Source organism: Panthera uncia, chromosome E1 (assembly GCF_023721935.1).
Source record: "Panthera uncia isolate 11264 chromosome E1, Puncia_PCG_1.0, whole genome shotgun sequence".
Taxonomy (NCBI): Eukaryota; Metazoa; Chordata; class Mammalia; order Carnivora; family Felidae; genus Panthera; species Panthera uncia.
Genome location: NC_064814.1, coordinates 43,934,484 through 43,956,456, shown reverse-complemented (window position 1 = coordinate 43,956,456; position 21,973 = coordinate 43,934,484). Strand labels below are relative to the sequence as shown.

Genomic DNA, 21,973 nt, shown 5'->3' with positions numbered 1-21,973 from the left:
GGCAGGGGGAGGCAGGGGGAGGCAGGGGGAGGCAGGGGGAGGCAGGGGGAACAACACTCGAGGAGGGAAGAAGTCACAGGCGGACGCCGGTGTGGGAGGTGGAGGGAGGAATGGAGGGCGGGCAGCCTCTTGCTGCTGGAAAAGGGTGGAAATGGCCTCTCCTGCAGCCCTGCCACGCTGGGTGTCACTCCCATGGGAGCTGCAGCCCTGGGGGAGAAGAAATGCGTGCTGCAAGCGAGGAAGTCGGTGGCAAATGGCTAGGGCAGCCCTAGGAAACTAAAACGGGGGCTCCCGGCATCCAGGCCCCGAGCTTGTGTTTTTGCAGGAGGTGCTGGCACTGGGCTGCCGAGAAGCCTGGCGACGGGGCCGGCTTCTCTCCCGCCCACCTCCTTGCCTCGGTCAGGCCCTTCCCTGTACCTGGAACACCATCTCCTAGAAAATGCCCGTGGGGCGGCGGGTCCGGGCTGCCCCATCGCCTCTACTCCTCCCTCTGCTTCCCATAGCTCTTGGTTCTTTTATACTCCTTATCTGTCCTGCCCACCTGGGACTCAGCCCCACGACGGGCTCCCCCTGAGGTTGGCCACCGCAGCCAGGCTAGGAGGTCAGGCGGGCCCGGGCTCCAATCCCAGCTGTCCTTGCCCAAGCTCTGTGGAGCCCAGCAGGTTACTCGCCCCCTGGGAGCGTCAAGTTCCCACTGCAAAATAGGGCATAATAATACCTCTTTCTCAGCATGGTTTTCAGGAGCCTTCTTGATCAGGCGACGGCTTTTTATAAAACACTGCCCTACGCGGGAGCTCCTGTGTGTGTGGGAAGGTCCTTACGACTCAGCCTCCTGGTACCACTGATTCTAGCTCCTGTGAGTCTAGGGACTCACAGCCATCGCACTTCTGAGTTGGGGACATTCCCCTGGTCACAAGGGCCTACCTGTAACAGGAGGACACTGAGGCCTGGAGTGGTGGCCCAGCGCCTCCAGGCACAGGTGGTTGGCCACTGCTGTTTTCCCTGCAGCCCTGCTTTCCTGAATCGGGACTAATCGCCTCTGCCAGGTGGCCCTCCTGGACTGGTGGGGAGCCTCAGCCCTTACACGCTGGCGTAGGGGGTTTGGGCCTCAGACCCAACTCGGGCCCTAGCAGCCCATGGCTCTTCAGCCTCTTCCCTGCTTAGTTGGCCTGGGGAGAGTCAGGGGCGAGGGCAGCCCTCTCCCCCGGAGGGCATTTCCATCACAGTCTCTTCCTAGCAGGCCACTTGAACGCCAGGAAGTCCTTTCCAAACTCTTGGTTTCTTAGAGCAGAGGCCAGGACAAGACCACCAGCCCTCGGGCTCTGCTGCTCGTGCTCTGGTGCCCCGTGTCCCGTGTGCCCCAGCCTCCCGCTGGTGTCCTCTTAGAAGCAGAGCTAGTCTCCTGTCAACCTACCCCCCCCCCCCAGCAATGGGGTCCACACAGCCTGCCCCTGAAAAGTCTGTGGGTCCCACACCCAACTCTGAAAAGATGATCTAACCCTCTCTCCCGTGAAATTAAGAACAAGACACTGAACTGTAAGACGTAAGAAAGTCTAGACCTTTTATCTAGTGCGGAGGGTCACCTTGAGCTTTGGGCTTAATAGCAAGTCTTTTCCAGAAAGAGTTCCCTTTTCCTAGGTGCACCACGAAGCTGTGGGGCTGACTGGGGGCTCTGGGTGGAGGGAAGTGACTGAGGTCCCATCAACTTGCTTGGGCTGTGAGGGGGCAGGGGAGCTCTACGTCTCACTGGGTGCTCCAAGCCCAGTGTGGGCCCCTGTCGCAGCAGGGGGAGCCGGCTGGCAGCCTTGGGGTGGACCCCCTCACCTTACTGGCTCCTGGCAGCAGATGTAGCTTGACGTAGGGGTCCGCCAGCCCGTTGTGGTCCATCGGCTTCAGGCCCTGAGTGGAGGGGGTACAGCCAAAGGTGTGAAGCGGGAGCTGGAGACACAGAGCAGCCAGGGCCTCCGGGCACGGGGTCGGCAGGCATCCCTCGTGCCCAGGCCTCCTGGCTGGGTCCCCTCACCACCCTCTTTGCAGAGACCCCTGAGCCCACGCCCTCAGAACTGGGAGGATGGCTCAGCGCCAGAGCAATCGCCCCTCCCCCTACACGTCCTGGCCCAGGGCAGGCGTCACGGGCAGTCTTTGTCAGACCAGCTTTTCTCTCCTCCAGATCATGGAGGCCAGGTGACTCACCCTTCTCTGAATGAGGGCCTCATTATCCTGCTTTGGTGAGGCCCTTCCTTCTTCCGGATGCCTCTTCTCCTGCTCCCCGAACCCACGGCTTCCCTCACTGACCCTCTGCCCACGTGACCCTCTATCTGCTCATCTATAGGCTTCCCTCTTTCCCACGGGAAAACGTTCTGGGTCCTGGAGACCAGGTTCAGTTTTGCTCCAGATTTGCCACCGCTCCCTGCCCGCCTGAATCCAAGGAGGCCACACGTCCTGGCTGGCCCTGGAGGGTCCTTCCACAAGATGGCATCCCTCGCTAACTTTGAGCCTTCAGTCAAGTGTGCACAGCCAGGGAACCAATGGAACCATAAGCAGACAGGGTCTTAGCAGACCTCATGACTGCTCTGGTTTCTGGAAATTGTATTTTTTTTCTTCCACGGTGGCACCTGGGCATGGAGGGAGGCAGCCGTGGCCTGTGTGGGGCTAAGCTCGCAACCCCGTGGCATCACAGATGAACGGCCGTTCACGACCAGGCCCACCTCCAAGGAGGATGGAGGCTCTCACCCCCACCCCCCCCCCCCGGTTTGGCTTGGAGAGCTGGAGAGGAGGGGGGCTGAGATTGGAGGTCAGGGCTTCCAATCACCCCTCTCCCCCCTGGTAGGGAAGGCAGGGCACACGGCACAGGAGGGGCTGGTGTCTGGGAGGGAGAAGAGACTAGGTGGCTCTGACCAGAGTGGCCTGGCAGCAGGTGCCTGCTCCCAGTTCCCAAGCCCGGACCACCTCTACGAAGCTGGGTGGAAGGAGAGGGAAAGGGACCTGCCCGGGCCCTGCGGCTGGCACCCCACGTTGGCATGGCTGTGGATCACCAGGTTCTCAGCTCCTTTCCTAAGGGCAGGTCTGGAGCCCCTGCATCTCAGCCCGGGCAGCTCCCGAGGGGGGTCGGGGCCAGGATGGCACATGCGGGCTTCTAGGTGTCCAATCAGGGCCCCGGGCCCAAAGTGGACACTACTCCCCCTGCATGGCAGTCCAAGGGTGCTGGCTCAGGCCAGGTGACAGCTGAGACAGGCAGCCTGTCCCTCGGGGTGGGCAGAGCCACGGGTGAAGGTGCTGAGGGGCAGAGGAGCTCCCGGGCTGGGACTGAGGGAGGGGTCTGGGCCCAGGCCCCTCCACGGTTCTACTGGGAGTCCCACTAGGCTGTACTACCACCCTTACCTTGCGGGAGAACATCAACTTTGGCACCTTCCTCCCAGAGGAATCGATGCGGGGGGTGGAGGGAACAGCATGGCTAAGAAGAGAGCTGATGCCTGCCAGCCGGAGGCGGGAGACGCCCCCAGCCCCAACCCAGAGACCGGAGAGCAAGGCTGGGCGCTGAGCCCACGGGAGATGAATCCCCTGCCTGGAGCAGGGCATGGGTGCCCACCCACTCGCGGGTTGCCCAGGTGTTGGGAACTTCAGGGGCCACAGGCAACCAATTCAAACCCTCTCGGTCTAGCAGGACATACCTGTCATCTCTCCGCTTCCCCTCCTTCCCTCCACAGCCCCTCCCCAGCTCCGCCCCCAACCTGTGCCTTCCTTCTCTCATTCGCTTTCTGCTTCCTTGTTCTACTCCTTCCCTGAGTGCCTGGCCCGGCAAGGCCTTCTGGGGCAGCGGAGAGGACTTAGGCCAGAATTCCCTCCCTGCCCTGCACCCACGATGCAGGTGCCACAGGGCCCAGTCAGGAAACAGTGGGGAGGATGGGCCTCTGGATCTCAGCCGCCCCCGCCCCCCAACTCCAGCCAGGGCCCCAGACCCCGGGGACCGCGGGAGCCGGCGGGGGCCTACCTTGGCCTTGCTGATGGTGCAGTGCAGGGCGTTGTTCTCCTGGTCGTAGAGCAGGCTGAAGTCCAGCGTGCCCAGGGCAGCTGCGGACAGGGGGCTCGGGTCACACACTGGCCACACAGTGGCGGAGCATCATCCACCCCTGGGTGGTGGGACCAGGTGCCCACAGTGACTGCCATCGACCAAGAACCTACTGCATCCAATCTCTCCACCCAGCCTCTTAGCCCCACCAGCCCTAGGAAGCGAGCAATGTCCTCCTCACATTCCAGAGGACAGAGGAGCCGAGGTTCAGTGAGGCTACGTCAGCCCCGGTCACCACGAGTAGCGGCCCAGGAGTCAAACCCAGGTGGCAGGCCCCACAGCCCAGACCCCCGTGCTGTGGTGCTGGGCCTGGGGCTGGTCCGGCGTTGGGCCCAGTGTGCCCAGGGTACAGGGCACTCAGCTAAAGGTTCCTGTCCTCCTGCCGTCCTCGTGCAACTGCCAGTCTTGGCTCTGTGCGTCAGTTTCTCTCACTCGTGAAGGGTCACGAGGACTGTGGGAGAAGTCAGAGGAGACACGGCTTTGAGAGGCTGTGGGTCCCGGCCAGGCTGACTGGCTGACCCCCCCCCCCCCCTCACTCCCCAGCAACACCTGGGGCCGCAGCTCCCCCGTCTCTCTGGTCCGCTGGGGGGCCCTGCGCAGGAGTAAGGAGCCACCTAAGTCCTCGCGCTGCTGAGCTGCAAGCCTTTTAAAGGCAGCAGGCAAGTCTCTAGGGCTGGGCAGAGCATTTGGCAATAATTGGGTGCAGCTGCAACCCTGGGGGACAATCACACACAGCAGCTGTGGCCTCCCGTGTTGACGTGGCTCCTGGCACGAAAGCGGGGGTTGTGGGTGAGCAGCAGGCCTCCAGGGGTGAGTCTCTGGACAGTAAGATGCAAATTCACAGGATGTCTTTAGAAACCCAGACACGGGCCAGTCAACTGGCACGCTATTCATTCATTCATTCATTCTTTACCAAACAGTATTACGATAAGCTGGTTTCTAGGGATGAGGGTATCAATAAGGCGGTGCTCCTGCCCCAAGGAAAGCGGAGCTTAATAGGAGAAACAGATGGAAAGAATCTACCCTAACAGAGTCTGGTGAGCGAGGAGCAATAGGGGTCTAAGGATGTGAACTGGGGCCACCAGGGAAGGCTCCCTGGAGGAGGTGATGCTTCACCTGAGCCATATAAGATGATTAGGGGTTGGCCGTACACAGTGGCGCTCGGAGAAAGGCATTCCAACCACAGGCCGACCGGGGTCCGGGGGGCTGAGTGGGTGGAGTGAGGCTAGGGGGAGGGCGGGGCTCTGTTCTTCCGGCCAGCGGCACCCAACACGGTTCTAGATCGAACTATGGCCCACTGGCCTAGTCCAGCCAGGCTCATCTCTTCACATCTTGTCCACGGCTGCTTTGGCACTATGGTGGCAGAGTGGAGTAGATCCACAGGGACCGTATGCCTGCAGACCCCTGGGCTCGTGCAGGGGCCGGGGCATGGCTAAGTTTGGCTTGGCAGAGAAACGGGCAACTTAAGGGCCATGCGTGTGCAGCTGCCCTTCATTTTGAGGTGATGGCACTGAGTCGCATTTGTCTTGCCCCCTAGCTCCTAACACAGGGCAAGGCACCCAGCCCAGTCTCTGTCCTTGCCTGGGAGGGGCGCACGTGGGGTAGGAGACCCGCCCTCTGACGCTGGACCTTGGGTTCAAGTCCTGGCTGTACTGTGCTTCTTTGCGGTGTGACTTTAGATAGCTTTTCTTGCCTCTCTGTGCCTCAGTTTCCTCATGTGCAAAATGGAGACACAACAGAGCCCACCTCACAGCATTGTGCCTTAACGCAGCCCCTGGGGGACCGGAAATGCTCAGTATGTAATTATAGAAAGAGCAGATCTATTTTGGCGATCTTTCTAGATAACTGTACTTGCCCCTCCGAGACGCCTTCTGGAATGAACTCGTTCCAAACTGGATCACTCCCCTCCCGGCCTTTGTGGACAGGATATACAAATGGTCACAGATACCGTTTTCTTCGTTTTTCTGCCTCCTCCTTGGCCATCAGCCTGAAACTCCTCTTAGAATACTTGCCTCTGGTGGCACACACAGCTCTCCCTCCTTTTCAATAGTCCCCTGTCTGTTCCACGAAACCAGGGGAGAATCTTTACTAGAATTGTGTCCAAACTATGAGTCAACAGGGCTTGAGTGGCGCCTAAGGGGCTTTCGTCAGTAGAGTCCGTGTGCTTCAGCGCTAACTGTACCTGGCTGCGGCCTGGATCCTGGCTCCCATCTGTGCAGCTGGGCGGGTGGGGGTGCTGTGAGCGAGGTTCGTATCACCACGCCTGTAACAGCGCACACAGCCACGGGCCCCGGATTCTCCAGGTCCCTGCTTTTAGAATATTCTCCAGCGCTGTTGGCTCTACGTGACAGGAAATCAGTCTGCTGTTTGGTTCAGGCCTCCCCAGGTCCAGTCTCCCGCCAGACATGAGCTTCCAGAGAGGAGGGACCATTGCCTCAGCCATGCCGGTGACACCGGCAGGGAGCAGATGTTCAATCCACATGGCCGGTCCGTTCCAACCAACTTGCTCTCCAGCTGTTCAAGGGAGCGGGGATTGGGTGTGATGCCCACGTGTTAAAATGCACACCCCACGATCTCTGCCCGTTGCCCACTCTCAGAGAAGGACAGCCAGCCAGACGGTGGGGCTACCTGCTCCCCACTGGGGAACTTAGGTCCAGAAGAGAAGAGCCCCTTTCACCGGCTCTCCAGACATCCCTGTTTAGGGACAGCTGACGCTGCTCGGGGAAACCAGCACCTGTTATCAATTCCCAGGAAGGAACAGCGCACCCAGTGCGGTCCCCCCTCCCCCACGGCTGCAGGATTGATGAATTTTTTTGAACTCCAACGGAAGCTTTGTAAGAAATAATAGTTTTTAGGGGCGCCTGGGTGGCGCAGTCGGTTAAGCGTCCGACTTCAGCCAGGTCACGATCTCGCGGTCCGTGAGTTCGAGCCCCGCGTCAGGCTCTGGGCTGATGGCTCGGAGCCTGGAGCCTGTTTCCGATTCTGTGTCTCCCTCTCTCTCTCTGCCCCTCCCCCGTTCATGCTCTGTCTCTCTCTGTCCCAAAAATAAATAAAAAACGTTGAAAAAAAAATTTAAAAAAAAAAAAAAAAAAAGAAATAATAGTTTTTAGGGGCGCCTGGGTGGCTCAGTCGGTTAAACATCCGACTCTTGATTTCGGCTCAGGTCGTGGTCTCAGGGTTTGTGGGATTGAGCCCCGAGTCAAGCCTGCTTGGGTTCTCTCTCCCTCTCTCTCTGCCGCTCCCCTGCTCACATGCACTCTTTTTCTCTCTCTCTCACAATAAATAAATGTTTTTTTTAAAAAAGAATAGTTTGTAAATAGAAGCGTGGTCACCATTGGTAGAAACTTGCTGGTGGTGGAGATCTCTTGGGCAGGGATCTTATCGTCCAAAGTCTTCATTTCCCATTCAGGGAAATGAGGCTCAGAGAGGGGAGGTGACCTGGTCAGGGTTGCACAGCAGAATTGGAAGCAGAATCCAGGCCTCTTCACTTCCATCCTGATAGTTCCTTTCTTAAAACCTAGTGGTGGGGCACTTGGGTGGCTCAGTCGGTTAAGCGTCTGACCTCGGCTCAGGTCATGATCTCACGGTCCGTGAGTTCGAGCCCCGCGTTGGACTCTGTGCTGACAGCTCAGAGCCTGGAGCCTGTCTCAGATTCTGTGTCTCCCTCTCTCTATGCCTCTCCCCCATTCATGCTCTGTCTCTCTGTCTCAAAAATAAAATAAACGTTAAAAAAAAAATTAAAGCCTAATGGTTTCCCCCAATTTTTCTGTCTGCCACTTTGCTTGGCTGAAACCTTAGGAGGACGCAACAGAGAAACAGAGAGAGAAAAGCCAAGTCGCTCTCGGGGACGAGGGAGGGCTGGGCTACCGTCCAGGAGCCGGCTCACGGTGCAGGTGAGGAGGGCCCTAAGGGCAGGTGAAGGTGCTCGTCTGTGTGAGCCGCTGGGTCCTGCCCTCCACCCACTCAAATCACGTGTCCTGGCTAAAGTTTACATCCTTGGAAAAATAATGAGGGTTGGTCACTAATGGGCCCTTGAGAGTTGTCACCCGCCTGTCGATAATTATAGAGCTTTAATGGGGCTAATTCAGAGAAAATCAGGCTCAAGCCCCTGTCAGTTCCTCTAAGGCCAAACATCCCTTTGCTCTGCTGATGGAGACTGACAGCATCATTTTGACCTTGGTTTGCACCTGGACTTTCCTCACCCGTACACCCTTGGGGATAGGAAATCTGCCCTGGTTGTTCTTTTTTTTTTTTCTTTTTGAAGAAAAATGTCAGCCTCTCAAATAGTTTTAAAAAACTATGGCAAGGGGCACCTGGTGGCTCAGTCAGTTGAGCGTCTGACTTTGGCTCAGGTCATGATTTCACGGTTTGTGGGTTAGAGCCCCATGTCAGGCTCTGTGCTGACGGCTCGGAGCCTGGAGCCTACTTTGGATCTGTCTCCTCTCTCTCTCTGCCCCTCCCCTGCGTGCACTCTGTCTCTCAAAAATAAATAAATTAAAAAAAAAAAACCTATTGCAAGAACCACAGAAAAATGGTCAAGCCCGAGTTGAAAGCATTTCCTAGTTGGGAAAACTGAGGCACTGAGCCAAGAACTTCAGGAAGTAGAAAGAAGAATGAGCCGTAGTCTCTGTTTCCCAGCAGCTCTGGGGCAGAGGATTAGAACTTTAGGACCTTTATAAGTCTAATCATTCTCCTGCTTTAAATTATTCAAAGGTTCACCACTGCCTCCTGGACTCAGTTTAACCTCATTGGTGTAGCACTGAAGGCCCTCTGTGATATGACCACCTTGTCCTGAGCCACTTGACAGGCACCTGTGCCGGGCTGTGTTTCCTACCCCTCTCTACCTGTGCACACGGCACTCCCTATGCCAGGAGCATCTCTCTTTTCTCCTTCCACTCTGCCAGCCTGCTTCTTCCCTTCTCCCAGCCTCAGAGCAGAGCCTTCTCTGTGGGTAAACTCTGTGCATGCTAGCGTTTCTCGTTCGGGTTCCTGCCTCCCTGTTGTCACTGCGGGGCTACTTGTGCATCTCGGTTTCCGTGAAATCCCTCATGTCAGAGATTGTGTCTCGGGCATTCGTGAATCTCAGCACAGTGCCGGCCGTACAGTTGGTCTTGTAACGTTGAATCCATAGAAATATGGTGCGAGCAGGACATGACTGGGCTCAAAGGAAGGGGAGTCACAGCCAGCAGGGACCAGGAAACACTGCCAGCTGAGGGCCTTCGGGACAGCGATTCCTCCACTGCATCCTCGCTCCAGGCCTCCAGGGGCATCGCTCCTGACCCAGACCAGGGCGAATCATGCAGGGGCAGGTGTGAGCACGGGCATGTGCTGCAATTCTGGCCAATGAGACAGAAGGACAGGTCTCCTGGGGACTCTGGGAGAGCTGTCCTCATCCTCGAACCGAGATACGGGCAAGGAAACTCGCCCTTGTCAAATTTAGGATCTTCTTGTTACATGTGACACCTGGACCTGAAGCGGCCGCCTTGCACCGGGAGGGAGGTCAGCCTACGAAGAGAAGAGCATGGCTGAGTGGAAAGGGGGGCAGAACCATCACCTCCAAGGTTGCTGATGGGACACTGCGTAAACCTACCTGCGGGTCCCACGATCTCAACTGTCCTCACTGTTTAAGGCACTTTGAGTTTGCTGTTACTTGCAACCTGGACATTCTAGTCTTTATAGTTTTGAAGACGGGCCTGGGTCTCCCAGGTGGAGAGTGGGTGGGAGGGCGTCGGCAGGGGAGAAGCACATGCAGAGGGCGGGGCCCGGGGCCCTTCTCCAGGGCAGCAGGCAGCCCAGCCCAGCTTGGCCAGGCCACACCTCGGACCGTGGGAGGAAGGGCGATTGTAACTCCAACGTGCACTGCGTTTTCTCCCCACCATCGCCCCCTATTAGATCAGTTTGGAACATGTGAATTTTGTGCTTGTGCCTGGAGGTGCCTTAATAAAGGATGGGCTTTAAAGAGAAGAGGGGGAAAGGCTGAATAAATACACAGCACTTCATTCTCAGCCTTGGACAACAGAGCAACCGCCCTAATTTCTTTTTGTTAGAACAGAGATAATCCAATAATTAGGGCAGCAAATAGCATAACCCTGGCTAAAGCCCTAATGAACCATCTGGCTTGAATCACTTAGGCTTATTCTAGGGATCTGGCTGGTAGGGCTGAGAGAGGGCCTCGGCCTGGGGTATCTGCTGAAGAGCGATTCCACCCCCAGCCTGGTCCCACCACAGGAAGGAGCCGAGTTTTCTGTGTTCCCATGCCTAGGATGTTTGCTCGGCCACTGATGGGATCCAAGTCTGGGGTGGGCTGCTCCTGGAAGGGGACAAGGGGGCCCAAGCTGGCTGTGGCTCAGCCATATGCCCTCCTCCTTAGCTCTTTTCAACAGACTGCCTGGTGTCATGGGTGTGGCCAGCCCACAGTTCAGGCTGGCAAGGCTGTGTTCAGGATGGCCTCGCATTGCCCACCTCAACTGAGTCTGTCCCCTGCTGGGACACGTGAGCTCCCTGGTTCCCATGACCCCATCCTGTTTCCCTTTGCCCCACTCTCTGCTGCTGGGACAGTGCTCAGTGACAGGCTGCTGAGTTGATGGACTGGAGATGAGGCAGCTGGCCTGAGTTTGGGACTTTTGGGCCACCTTGCCTGGGGGCTTAGGGAGAGCCCAAAAAAATGACAAGATTTCTCACCTCATAACAGTCTGTCATCCAGAGGGCCCTTGGTGGCACCAGGAGGGTTCCCTGAAGTTCATGGGGAAGCCCTGCCCTGCCAGCTCACTCCCTTGGCACAGCAGGAAAGATGTTGGAAGGGCAACAGGTTCCCTAACCCTTCTTCTGGAGGTGGCTTTGGATTCATGGCATCCAAAGGGGTGACTTGGGTCCCAGTTAGGTCCTTCCCAGATGCATGGCAAGTAAGGGGTTGCGATTTGCCCAGGGTGCCAGGAGCTGAGGGTGGGGCAGATCCAGGGCACAGCCCCGAGGACAATCAACTCCCACGACCCAATTTCCCCAAGCTGGCAGGGAAGGGGGGGGTGGAGAGGACTGCTTCCCACGTCCATGCCCCACAGCAAGGCCTCAATACACCAGGTTCCGACCAGAGTGCTGCGGTCCAGGCCCACTGAAAGTACCTAGCACTTTCCTCCCCTTGGAGGATGGAGGTGGGGCCTCCTCCAGCTCTCTCCTCCAGGGCCTCCCTAGGTAGGACAATGAGCGGTGGGCCACCTCCCCCAGTGGTGCTGACGACCTCCACATTCAGCTTCCAGAGGCACATTTTATGCTTGGAGAAACTCCAGGCCGCCGGCCCTAGGCCCTTGTGAGCACCCAAACCAGGCGCAGCCACCTTCGCGGGCGCAGCACGCGGTTGTGGGGGGACTCAGCTGAGCGGGCCTTGGCGAAGCCTGCGAGCGACCCCTGCTTGGAAAGGTCCACATCCCTGGCAGGGCTGGTGTGTCAGGTCTCACAGTGACGCGACTGGGGCTACAGCTCGGCTGGGGACCCTAGCGAGCAGCGCTGCCCCCCAGCCCCACCCCGGTCTCGTGCCAACCCCTTCCGAACCAGGCGGCGACCTCTTCCACCTCGGTTTCCCCTAAGGTCCCGGGTCGGGCGCGGCAGGCACCGTCAGAGACGGGAAAGGCGAGGAGCTCCCGCCGGCCGGGCCTCGGCCGGGGACCCCCGCGCTTGCCCACTCCCTGGGGCTCGAGGCTCAGCCCCGGGAGGAGGAGGCGCGTGCTGGGTGACCCTTCCTGGCGGTGGAAAGCGGGCGTAACAGGTGGGCGAAGGTCGGCGGCCCGGGAGAGCTCCGCGGCGGGGTCCACGGACACAGGAGGAAGAACCGCCAAGGTTTTTCCAAAGGACAAGCGGCCCCGCGGTCCTTTGGTGCTCGGCCCGGGCGCCAGCGAAGCCGCCGCGCTCTGCGGGCCGCCGGGCCCACTCGGGAGGCCGGCCCGGCCCCGGGCCCCTCCACCTCCCGCCCCAGCCCGGCCCCTCGGCTGCGGGGCCGGCCCCGCAACGGGTTCCCAAGCGGGGAGGACCGCGCGGCAGGCAGCAACTGGTGTCTCCCCGGGGCGCAGCTCCGCCCTTCCCCGGAAGAAAAGCCGCCGCCCGCGCCGGAGCTCCCCGCCAGCGGGCCGAGAGGGGGCGCGGCGCGGGCTCCGAGAACCGGGCCCCGGAAATGGGACACCCCCAGGGGGCGCCCCCAAACTTCCCACCTCTCCAGTGCGGGTCAGGGAGGGGTTCGGGGCTGCCTCTGTAGGGCGCGCGGAGAGCGCACGGAGCGGGCGAGGGGCCGCCACCGGCGGGGGGTGGATGCCGGCGAAGGGGAGACCGCAGGGGGCCGGGGCACCCGCGAGGTCGGGGAGCGAGCGAGAGGCCGGGCCGGGGGAGGGGGCGGGAAGTCGGCGAGTTGGAAACTTACTGCAGTCGTCGGATTCGTAGCCGTCGGCGTCCGGCTCGTCCTCGGGCGGCTTGGCGGGCGGCCGAGCCGGGCTGGGGCCGGGGCTAGGGCCCGGGCTGGCGCCGTAGGCTCCGAAGAGCTGGTCGACATCCTCGTCGTCGTCGCGGGCGCCGTCGGAGGGGCTGCGGCGGCCCGCGCTGGCCGCGGCGGGGCGTGCGGGGGCGTCCGGGGGCGCAGCGGCGCGGGGCCCAGCGTCCGGGGGCAGGCCCCGCGGGAAGCGGGGGAAGTAGTCGGAGATCTGCTTGATGGGCCGGATGGGGCCGGGGCACACGTCGATGGCCATATGCTCCTGGATGCTGATGGTCGCCTTCTCCCCGCGCCGCCGGAGGGTCATGCAGGCAGCGCGGCCCCGCCCGGGCGCGGCCCGGCCCGGCCCGGCGCGGCCCCGGCCCGGGGGGTGGGGGGCGGCTCAGCAGGCCCGGCGGGGCGCGGCGAGGGCTGCGGGCATCGCCGGCGGCGCCCCCCGGACGGCCCTGACGCGGCTGCTGCCTGCTCGGCGGCGGCCGGCGAGTGAGTGCCAGGGGCCGGCAGGCGGGGGGCGGGCCCAGCCCGCGTCACCCGGCAGCAACCAAGCAGTGTGAGTGTGCGGGCTGCGCGGGCGGGCGCGGAGCGGAGCGAGCGAACGGCGCCGCACTCACTCGCACTGGCACCGGCGCGCGCACACCCGCGGGCCCCGGGCGCCTTCCACTCGCGCACACGGGCAGGACCGCCGGGAGGCTGAGCAGGGAGCCGCAGGACGCACACTCGCACGTTCCCGCTTGTCCCAGCCCTTGTGGGGTTCCGTTCCCTCCCACAGGACACACGCGGGGGTGCCAAGTCACTCTAAGCACACAGAAGCGTGTGCAGACGCTTGGCAGAAGCGTCCGCTGGCTCACACCTGCAGGACACATCCGCAAACGTTATGTACCCACACAGAGTTGGTTGCGGGTGCCGTTCACCCCCCGATACACACCTGCCTAACAGGACACACACAGACACACCCAGAGAAGTGATCACGGGACTCCGGGCATCCCCCTCCACCCCCATCTAGCAGGACACACAGCCACGCTCCTAGGAATGTGTGTGAGCAACGTGTGTTGCTCACACGCTGGTAGGGCACGTACATCCTCAGTGGCCCAAGGTCATTGCTGTTCACAATTCCTCTCGGGTCACATACAAGCACACACTCTCCGTAACCCGGAGTCAGTCCCTCACTTGGTTAGTGAGTAGTTTGAGGAACTCGCCCCGCTCTCCCCATGGGGATAGGATGGGTGAGAACCTTGACCACAGACTGGTCCCGAGGGGGGAGGGCAGACATGGCCTGGGCAGAAGACACCTGCCCCATGATGATGGATGAGGCAGAAGTGGGGAGGCAGGGCGTGGCCTGCCCACCTGCTCAAGCCTCCCACATGGTCAGATAACCAAACAAATCTCGGCAGCCCAGCCCAGAACTTTCCGGGGACAGAGCTCTGTTGGGAATGGCTGCTGCTTATACAGGTGTGTCTCCAGAGAGCCCTGGGCCTGGACAGAATCCTGTTTACTGCCTGGCTTCTGACATATCAGAAATGCTTATCTTCTTGACTGGGTCCCCTCCATGAGTCTGAATGAGGAGAGCCCCAAGCCTGTGTCCCTCCCTCCACCATAACCCACTGAAAGAGGTGGGGGGAACAGAGAGAAGAGAGAGGAGGCTCTTTCTCATCACATCCAGCTGCTACATCCTGATGGATCATCTGAACTTTTTGAACCTCAGTTTCCTCATCTGGGAAATGGGGCTAATTCCAACCTCACAGCATTATGGGGAGGCCCCTTCCAGCATAGAACATGACAGATCAGAGGTGCTCGACAGGGTTGGCTTTCTCTTCTCCCTTCCCTTGAGAGACAAGACTCACTGGTGAGAAATGATGGAGAACCATATGCTGTTTTGTGGTAAGTTCTGCACTGGGTGGTGATAGTCGGCATGACTATATCAAGACCGTTTCCAGCTGCCATCGCTTTGATCCCTTACATTACCCCATGGTGTAGACAGGGCATACTGTTACCATGTTCAGGTGAGGAGATTAAAGCTCAGGCACAATGACTTACCCACAGTGACTGCTGGCTTGTAGCAGAGCTGGGAGTAGAACCCAGGTGTTCTGACTTTTTTGAAGCTTCCACGCACCCCCTCCTCTGCCTCTTCCTCTCCACCCCTATGAAGCTTGAAGGGTCCGAGCAGAGCTGGAAACACAGGTAAAACCTCGTTTCCCAGAGTTACGGGGGCGGGGGCGGGGAGAGGTGGCCAAGCCTCAGTGGTTACAATAGGAATGAACCAGCCTGGGGGCTCCCTAAGGATGATCTGGGAACCCGGTAGGAGAAAAAAGTCAACCTTCCAAGAATCAGAGGCCAAGGGAAGGCCAGGAAAGCCTGGAAGCCTAACACAGTGGGTTTCTCATTTCTGGGAATGCTTAAGGGAATTAGTTCTTAAATAGGCACAGAGTGACTTCTATGCCAGAGGTAGCTGCATCACAAAGTGATTATGTAATGATACGGGTATTAAAGTACAGACACTGAGCCATCATTTCATAAGTCCTTCACTTGAGGAGCAAGAGAGTATTGTCCTCTGTTTACATCCGGGGAAACTGAGGCTTCAGGAAGTCAAGGGTCTGGGAATGAGAGTGGATATCCTGACCCCTGACCCTGTGCCCTTTTGACATCAAAGGTATACCCCTGTGTTCACTGGGAGTGGGGACAGAAGGGGGCTGACCTCTCCCTCTGGCCTCTTGACCTTCTGTGGGTGTGGCTTTTTGGAGGATCAGCTCACAGCTTTTGGCCCTGCAGGTGCTGGCTCTTGGAGAGTCTGGAAGAAGTGGGGTGGAAGGCCCAGCCTCCAAAGCACTGAGTTGGGGAACCCCGGGATGCCCGCTGGAGAAAGGGGAGGAGTGTGTGGGACCAGCCTCTGGCAGGTGGCAGAGTGGAGAGCCACTCCACGGTCTGAGTTCATCCAGCTATGAGCCCCACCGAGAAGGGGCAGGGTCCCCCTGGAGGGACAGAATTGGTGTTATCTGGGCAGGTGACCATTTTTCTACAAAGAGTATGGGCTGGGGAGTCAGGCAAATTTGGACTCAAAAGCCAGTGTCTCCTGGCCCCTAACTGTGTCTGACTTTGGTCAAGTTGCTTAACTTAGGCCCCTCAGTGGTGGAGTGGGGGAGGCCACGAGCAAGTGTGTGAGAAATGCTGATGGGGATGGATGGCACGCAACAGGCACTCAGTCCGCCGTAATTCTTTTGCCCCTGCCTTCCTGGTGCAAACCATCTCCATATGCCCTGTGCCTGCCTCAGTTTCTCTGCCAGTGACGTGCAGTTGGCCGCCCTCTTCCTGTCTGCTGCAGGACCAGGTGAGGCTATGGGGGGAGGTGCAGGCAGAGGCGAATGTACTTGCTGGCTGGCACGAATGGGGATCTTGAGGCGGCTGGACATGTCCAGGCCCCATCAATCATGTTGCCTTCCATGGTGGCAGCTGGACCGGCCCTTAGCAAAGTTAAGTGGGACCGTCTGCCCTTGGTCACAGCTCTCAGGAATCCTGGGCCCACGCTTCCTCTCCACCTGCTTCTCCCAACAGGCTTCTGAGCACCCCCTCTCCCCCCAAAGGCCCCTGTGCGATGAAGTAGAAGCGGGTTCCTCGAAGGATGGCCCAGCCATCTGTACCGGCAGGATGCATCTTAATAACGCAGATTCCAGGCCCCTATCTCACACCCCCTGACTCAGATACGCATGTACGTGAAGACTCAGGCTGCATCTTAACCAGCGCCCCTGGATTATTTTTATTCACAGTTATTTTTGTGGGAATCGCTGGGTGAGAAGGTGCTAAGGTTTAATACAGTGATTCTCAACCTGGTTTGCTACCTCCACGCTGTTCACTGTGCAACACCCAGGCGGGGGTGGGTGTTGGAATTTCTAGAGTGCTTTGGCAAAGTCCCACACACACCACTTTGGGCACTGGGGCTTCTTTCCTGGCTGAGAATGACCAGTTAAAGCCTTTCCTTCCAGCAGGCGATGGGCATTTTAGAGGAAATGACTCGGCACTCGGCCACATGTCCTTGGTTGGCATCTCTGGCTGGTATCCACGTGGCCTGGAAGGAAGGGCCCTCCCTGGCCTGGCCTAACGTGTACCCCCAATTGCCACTCTCCTCTGATTACTGGAGGAGGAGAAGGTTGTGCTAAAAGAACCTTCTCTATATTCATAGGAATTTTTTACCCAGAGGAGGGGCTGATGGAGGACTTCTAAGCACAGTGGCTGGTTGATGGAGAGGCCTTCCAGGGGCTCCTGAGAATCCACTGTTTACCAAGTATCTATTGAGCACCCACTCTGTGACAGGCCCCGTGCTACGTGCTGCAGGGCGCCTGGTGATGAATGAAGCCCCCCTTTTCTTTAGATTCCAGGGATAGAGGGCAGATCGGGAAGGGACGTGGGAGCCATCCACTCCGGCCCATCGCTGCCTCCTCCTTGCCCCACACAGTGGCCTTGGCTCAGGAAGCCTGGTAGAAGTCCGAGGAAACGAGTCACTGGAAGTGTTAGCGGTTGTAGCCTGTGGCTGCCGAGGGGCGAACTTGACGTGATAATTTATTATGCCCATTCTCATAAACACATGACACTGGTCACAGTACATTTACTAGGACTAGGTCTACCGTGAGGAAAAGCTGACACCTGGTGACGTTGTTTTGCAGACGTCAAACGCTCCTGGAGCTGTCGTGACGGGCTAAGTGGCTCAGAGACGGTCATCGTCTTCCCCTTCTGGGACACCTGTGCAGTGGTGTGCGGACCACAGATCTGTGAGCCCCTCCCCCGCCCGCTTCGCGTCCCATGTGAGCAAACAGGCTGGTGGAAATGGAGGGCCTGGTCCAAGGTCACAAGGGGCCGGGCCAGGACTCGCACTCACACGTTCCCTCCCTGCAGGGTGTGGCCTGGGCTGCCGGACGGACCGGACGGATGGCAACCAGACCTAGTGAGAGCTCACCTGCCAGGAGGGGCTTAGTCTGGGATCATGCTGCCTGTGGGAGGAGATCAGATGCCAGCAAAGGATAACGCTGAATCCTCAGGGGTTGCTCCGGAAATGACCTGCGGGAGGAAAAGGGGTATAGCCTGAAGACAAGGCAGTGCCCTCACCACCCTGCCCCCAGAGGCCTGGGGGTCGCTGGAGCCCAGGGTCTTGTCTGAATGTCTTTAGGACGGGGGGGGGGGGGGGTGGCTATCTCAGCATTATAGTGGGTTAGAATGGGCAGGAGCCCTAACTGGCAATTTTGAAACCCAGGTCAACAGCCACAAATGTTCCCTCAAACAGCTTTATATTAATGATGCGATCCAAAAGGTATTAACAGTGCAAATGGTGGCTTCCAATTTTAACTCATTCTACTTTTAAAATGTATGAAATATTTCAGTTGTACGAAAAAGGCCTGGAGGATAATGTAAAGACTGCCCGAACTACCAGCCAGCTTACAAGCGAAACATTACAGGCTCCTCAAAGAAGCTAAAATAGGGGCGCCTGGGTGGCGCAGTCGGTTAAAGCATCCGACTTCAGCCAGGTCACGATCTCACGGTCCGTGAGTTCGAGCCCCGCGTCGGGCTCTGGGCTGATGGCTCGGAGCCTGGAGCCTGTTTCCGATTCTGTGTCTCCCTCTCTCTCTGTCCCTCCCCCGTTCATGCTCTGTCTCTGTCCCAAAAATAAAAATAAACGTTGAAAAAAAAAATTTAAAAAAAAGAAGCTAAAATAGAATTAGCACAATCAAAACAAAAATTATAGGGGCACCCGGACGGCTCAGTTGGTTAAGCGTCGGACTTCGGCTCAGGTCATGATCTCAAGGTCTGTGAGTTCAAGCCCCGGGTCGGGCTCTGTGCTGACAGCTCAAAGCCTGGAGCCTGCTTCGGATTCTGTGTCTCCCCTCTCTCTCTGCCCTTCCCTTGCTTGTCCTCACTCTGTCTCTCTCTCTCCCTCGAAAATAAATGAACATTAAAAAAAAATTACAGATGCATTTGAAATGCCCCGATAGTCCTCCTCGATCCTGCTGCTCTCTCCAGAGGCAGTCACTATCTGGAATTCGATAATCATCGCCCCATGCACGCATTTTAACCTTTACTAAAGACATATGCATCCGTAAACAATACGTGGTATTGTTTTACATGTTTTAAAACTTCAGGGGCGCCTGGGTGGCTGAGTCGGTTAAGCGTCTGACTTCAGCTCAGGTCGTGATCTCATGGTCTGTGAGTTCGAGCCCCGCATCGGGCTCTGTGCTGACAGCTCAAAGCCTGGAGCCTGCTTCGGATTCTGTGTTACCTCGCTCTCTGCCCCTCCCCCACTCGCTCTCTCTCAAAAATAAACATTAAAAAATTTTTAAAAACTTCATATAAATGGATCATATGGTACGTATCCTCATTCAACTGATTTTATCACGTGCCATTGTTTGTGAGATTTAGTCCTGCCGATGCATGTGGCTGTCTATACTTAATTTTCATCACAGTGCAATATTCCACTCTGTGAACACACCACAACTTGTTTCTCTGTTTTCTTATCGCTGGACATTTAGGTGGAATCCCATGCTTTGCTATTACTCTACACCTGTCATGGTGGCTATTCCTGTCTCCTGGCCCACCTGTGACAGTGTCGTTAACCGTTTCCTGGAGAGGGAATTGCTGGGCAGAAGCACATACGTATCCCTGGCTTGACCAAGTAGTGCAAAGTGGCCATCTCCGTTTCCACCCGCTGTGTGTGAGAGTTCTGCTTCCCCTGCATCCGCATCAACACTCGGTGTTGCCAGACTCGAGTTTTTGTTGGTCTGACTGGTGAGAGAGGGCATCTCATTGTATTTAATTTCTTCTTCCGGCTTTTACTGTCGAACCTTTGCTATGAAGGGTGGGTGTGTGTTGTCAACAGATAAATGGAGCAAATTGAAAATTGAAGAGTTTTTTCTTTAACGTTTAAAAAGTTTATTTACACATTTTGAGAAAGAGAGAGAATGAGTGGGACGAGGGGGGGAGGGGCAGAGAGGGAGAGAGACTCCAAGCAGGCTCTGCACTGTCTGTGCAGAGCCCGACATGGGGCTCGAACTGTGAGATGGTGACCTGAGCTGAGATCAAGAGTCAGATGCTTGGGGTGCCTGGGTGGCTCCGTCTGTTAAGCCTCCGACTCCGTCTGGCTCAGGTCCTGATCTCATGGCTCTTGAGTTCCAGCCCCGCGTTGGGCTCTGTGCTGACAGCTCGGAGCCTGGAGCCTGTTTCCGATTCTGTGTCTCCCTCCCTCTCTGCCCCTCTACCTGCTCATGCTCTGTCTCTCTCTCCTTCAAACTAAATAAATATTAAAAATTAAAAAAAGAGATGCTTAACTGACTGAACCACACAGGTGTCCCCAGAATTGAACAGTTTCCATCAATAGCAGGGTAGGTTGAATGCAGAATGGGTCCCCCATATGGTGGGATAATGTACAGCCATCAAGAAGGACAGGGCAGCTGTGTGCACACTGATATGGGAGCTATATTGATATTCTGATGTGCTAGAAAACTTTACATCTCAGAAGTATGGTTAAATAAAAAGAGGCATAAACAGCATGCAAATAAAAGGATATATAACACATGTATATTTTCATATATGCCTAAGATACCCCCGAAAGAGCAAAGAAATTGATAAAATAGTTCATCTGGGAAGGGAACTGGGGGGCAGGGAAACTTTTCTGCTCTGTGCATTTTTGCTACCTACATGCATTACTAATTCCCCGCCCCCCCCCAAAAAAAAAAATCGGCCTGAAATAGGTGAATTAGAGACAGAAAGTAGATAGAAGTTACCAGAGGCTCGGGGGTTATTATTTAATGAGTATGGAGCTTCTCTTTGGGAAGACGAAACAGTTCTAGAAATAGTTACAACACTGTGAATATATACTTAAGCCACCGATCATACACTTAACAATGGTGAAAATGGTAAGCTTGATGTTGCGTATATTTTACCACAACAAAAAAGGTAGGAAAAAAATAAGCCCACAATGTAAACTTTTTTTTAATGGCACCATTAAAAAATAATGATGCTAAGAGAGATCTTAAAAGTTCTCATCACAAGAAAAAAAATCCTTTTTCTTTTTGAAAAAAAATTCTAACTATATGTTAACTAGATTTCCTGTGGTGATCATCTCACAATATATACAAATAGCAAATCATGACATTGTACCCCTACGTGAATATATGTCAATTACACCTCAATAAACCAATTATAATTATTGAAAACATCACTGCCTGTGTCTCCATCCCCTGAGACAAATCCTGATCCTGGCTCCATGGCCGGACGGTGGGAGCCTGGAGCTGGCACCAGGACCAACCGAGGCAAGACTCGCCACAGGAGGGCACTGTGACTTCCGGGGCAGGGGGTGGGGGGAAGGGGCTCTTCTGGGCAGAGGCCTCGGCTCCTGAGGCCTTGGCTGAGTACCGCCTAACTCACCAGCGGGACTGTCCCCATCAGCCTGGGGCCTGGGTGCTCAAGCATCTCTGAGCTTCCCTAGCCCCAGGCTCCCTCCCACTGCTGGCTTCCCTCTCAGCCCTGTCCCTGTGTCTCAAAGATTCTTGCTTTTCTCTAAACAAGACTTCGGATGACCGGGCCTCCCCAACCATTTCACCGCCCTCTTCCATCCCTTGGCAGTGGAGTCCCCCAAATCCTTCTGAGGCTCCTGCCAACAGGCTGCATCCCAGCCTCCACTGATACACACACTGCCCTCCCTCATCATTCTGATGGCTCCCGATGCCCTTGCCTGGCAACACAATGGACCCAGTCCTGGACCCCTCGACGACCAACCACCTTCCCGGCGGCTTCATTTCCGCCACACTCCCCCATGGCCACACCCTGGGCCCTGCCATGCCCTGTGGCCACGTCAGTTCCTAAATCACACGTGCAGCCCAGGGATCAGACACCAGAGGCGGGGGCGCTGGTCCTGTTCTCACAGGACACGGTAGCATCCTCCACGCTCCCCTGCTGCTCCTGACTACTCTGTCACCTGACAGGCCATGCATCTCCACCTGTCCCAGCCTTCTGGGGTCTCCGGGTCTGAAGAACAGTTTGAAAACCCTTGGTGCCCTGTGAGAGTCCCACGCAGAGCCAAGCGGTCCCCTAAACTGGCGTTCCCTAAGCTCTGTCACCTGTGAGGCAGCTTCTCAGCTAGGGCCTGCGTTGTTTACATTTTTCTTTAAACACCAACTTGCTTCGGGGCACCTGGGTGGCTCAGTCAGTTAAGAGTCCGACTCTCGGTTTCAGCTCAGGTCCTGATCTCACAGGTTGTGGGACTGAGCCCTGAGTCAGGCTCTAGGATGACAGTGTGGAGCCTGCTTGGGATTCTCTCTCCCCGCCCCCCACCCCGCCCCTCCCATACTTGTGAACACGATCTCTCTCTCAAAATAAATAAACATTAAAAAAATCAATTTGCTTAAAAAGTGCTTTAAATATTCAGCCGTGCTTTGTCCTCACAACAGTGTCTGTGATGG

General features: G+C 57.1%; 1 protein-coding gene across 1 annotated transcript in view; it reads right to left on the bottom strand.

Moving 5' to 3' along the window:
- DOC2B (double C2 domain beta) overlaps positions 1-12,846 on the bottom strand; it is a 32,139-nt gene extending 19,293 nt beyond the window's left edge. The window contains exons 1-3 of the mRNA XM_049636727.1: positions 12,474-12,846; positions 3,992-4,071; positions 1,825-1,899 (exon numbers count right to left, since the gene is read on the bottom strand). Coding sequence (XP_049492684.1) covers positions 1,825-1,899; positions 3,992-4,071; positions 12,474-12,846 — 528 coding nt within the window. The remainder of the gene's footprint in view (positions 1-1,824; positions 1,900-3,991; positions 4,072-12,473) is intronic.
- Positions 12,847-21,973: the final 9,127 nt, after the last annotated feature.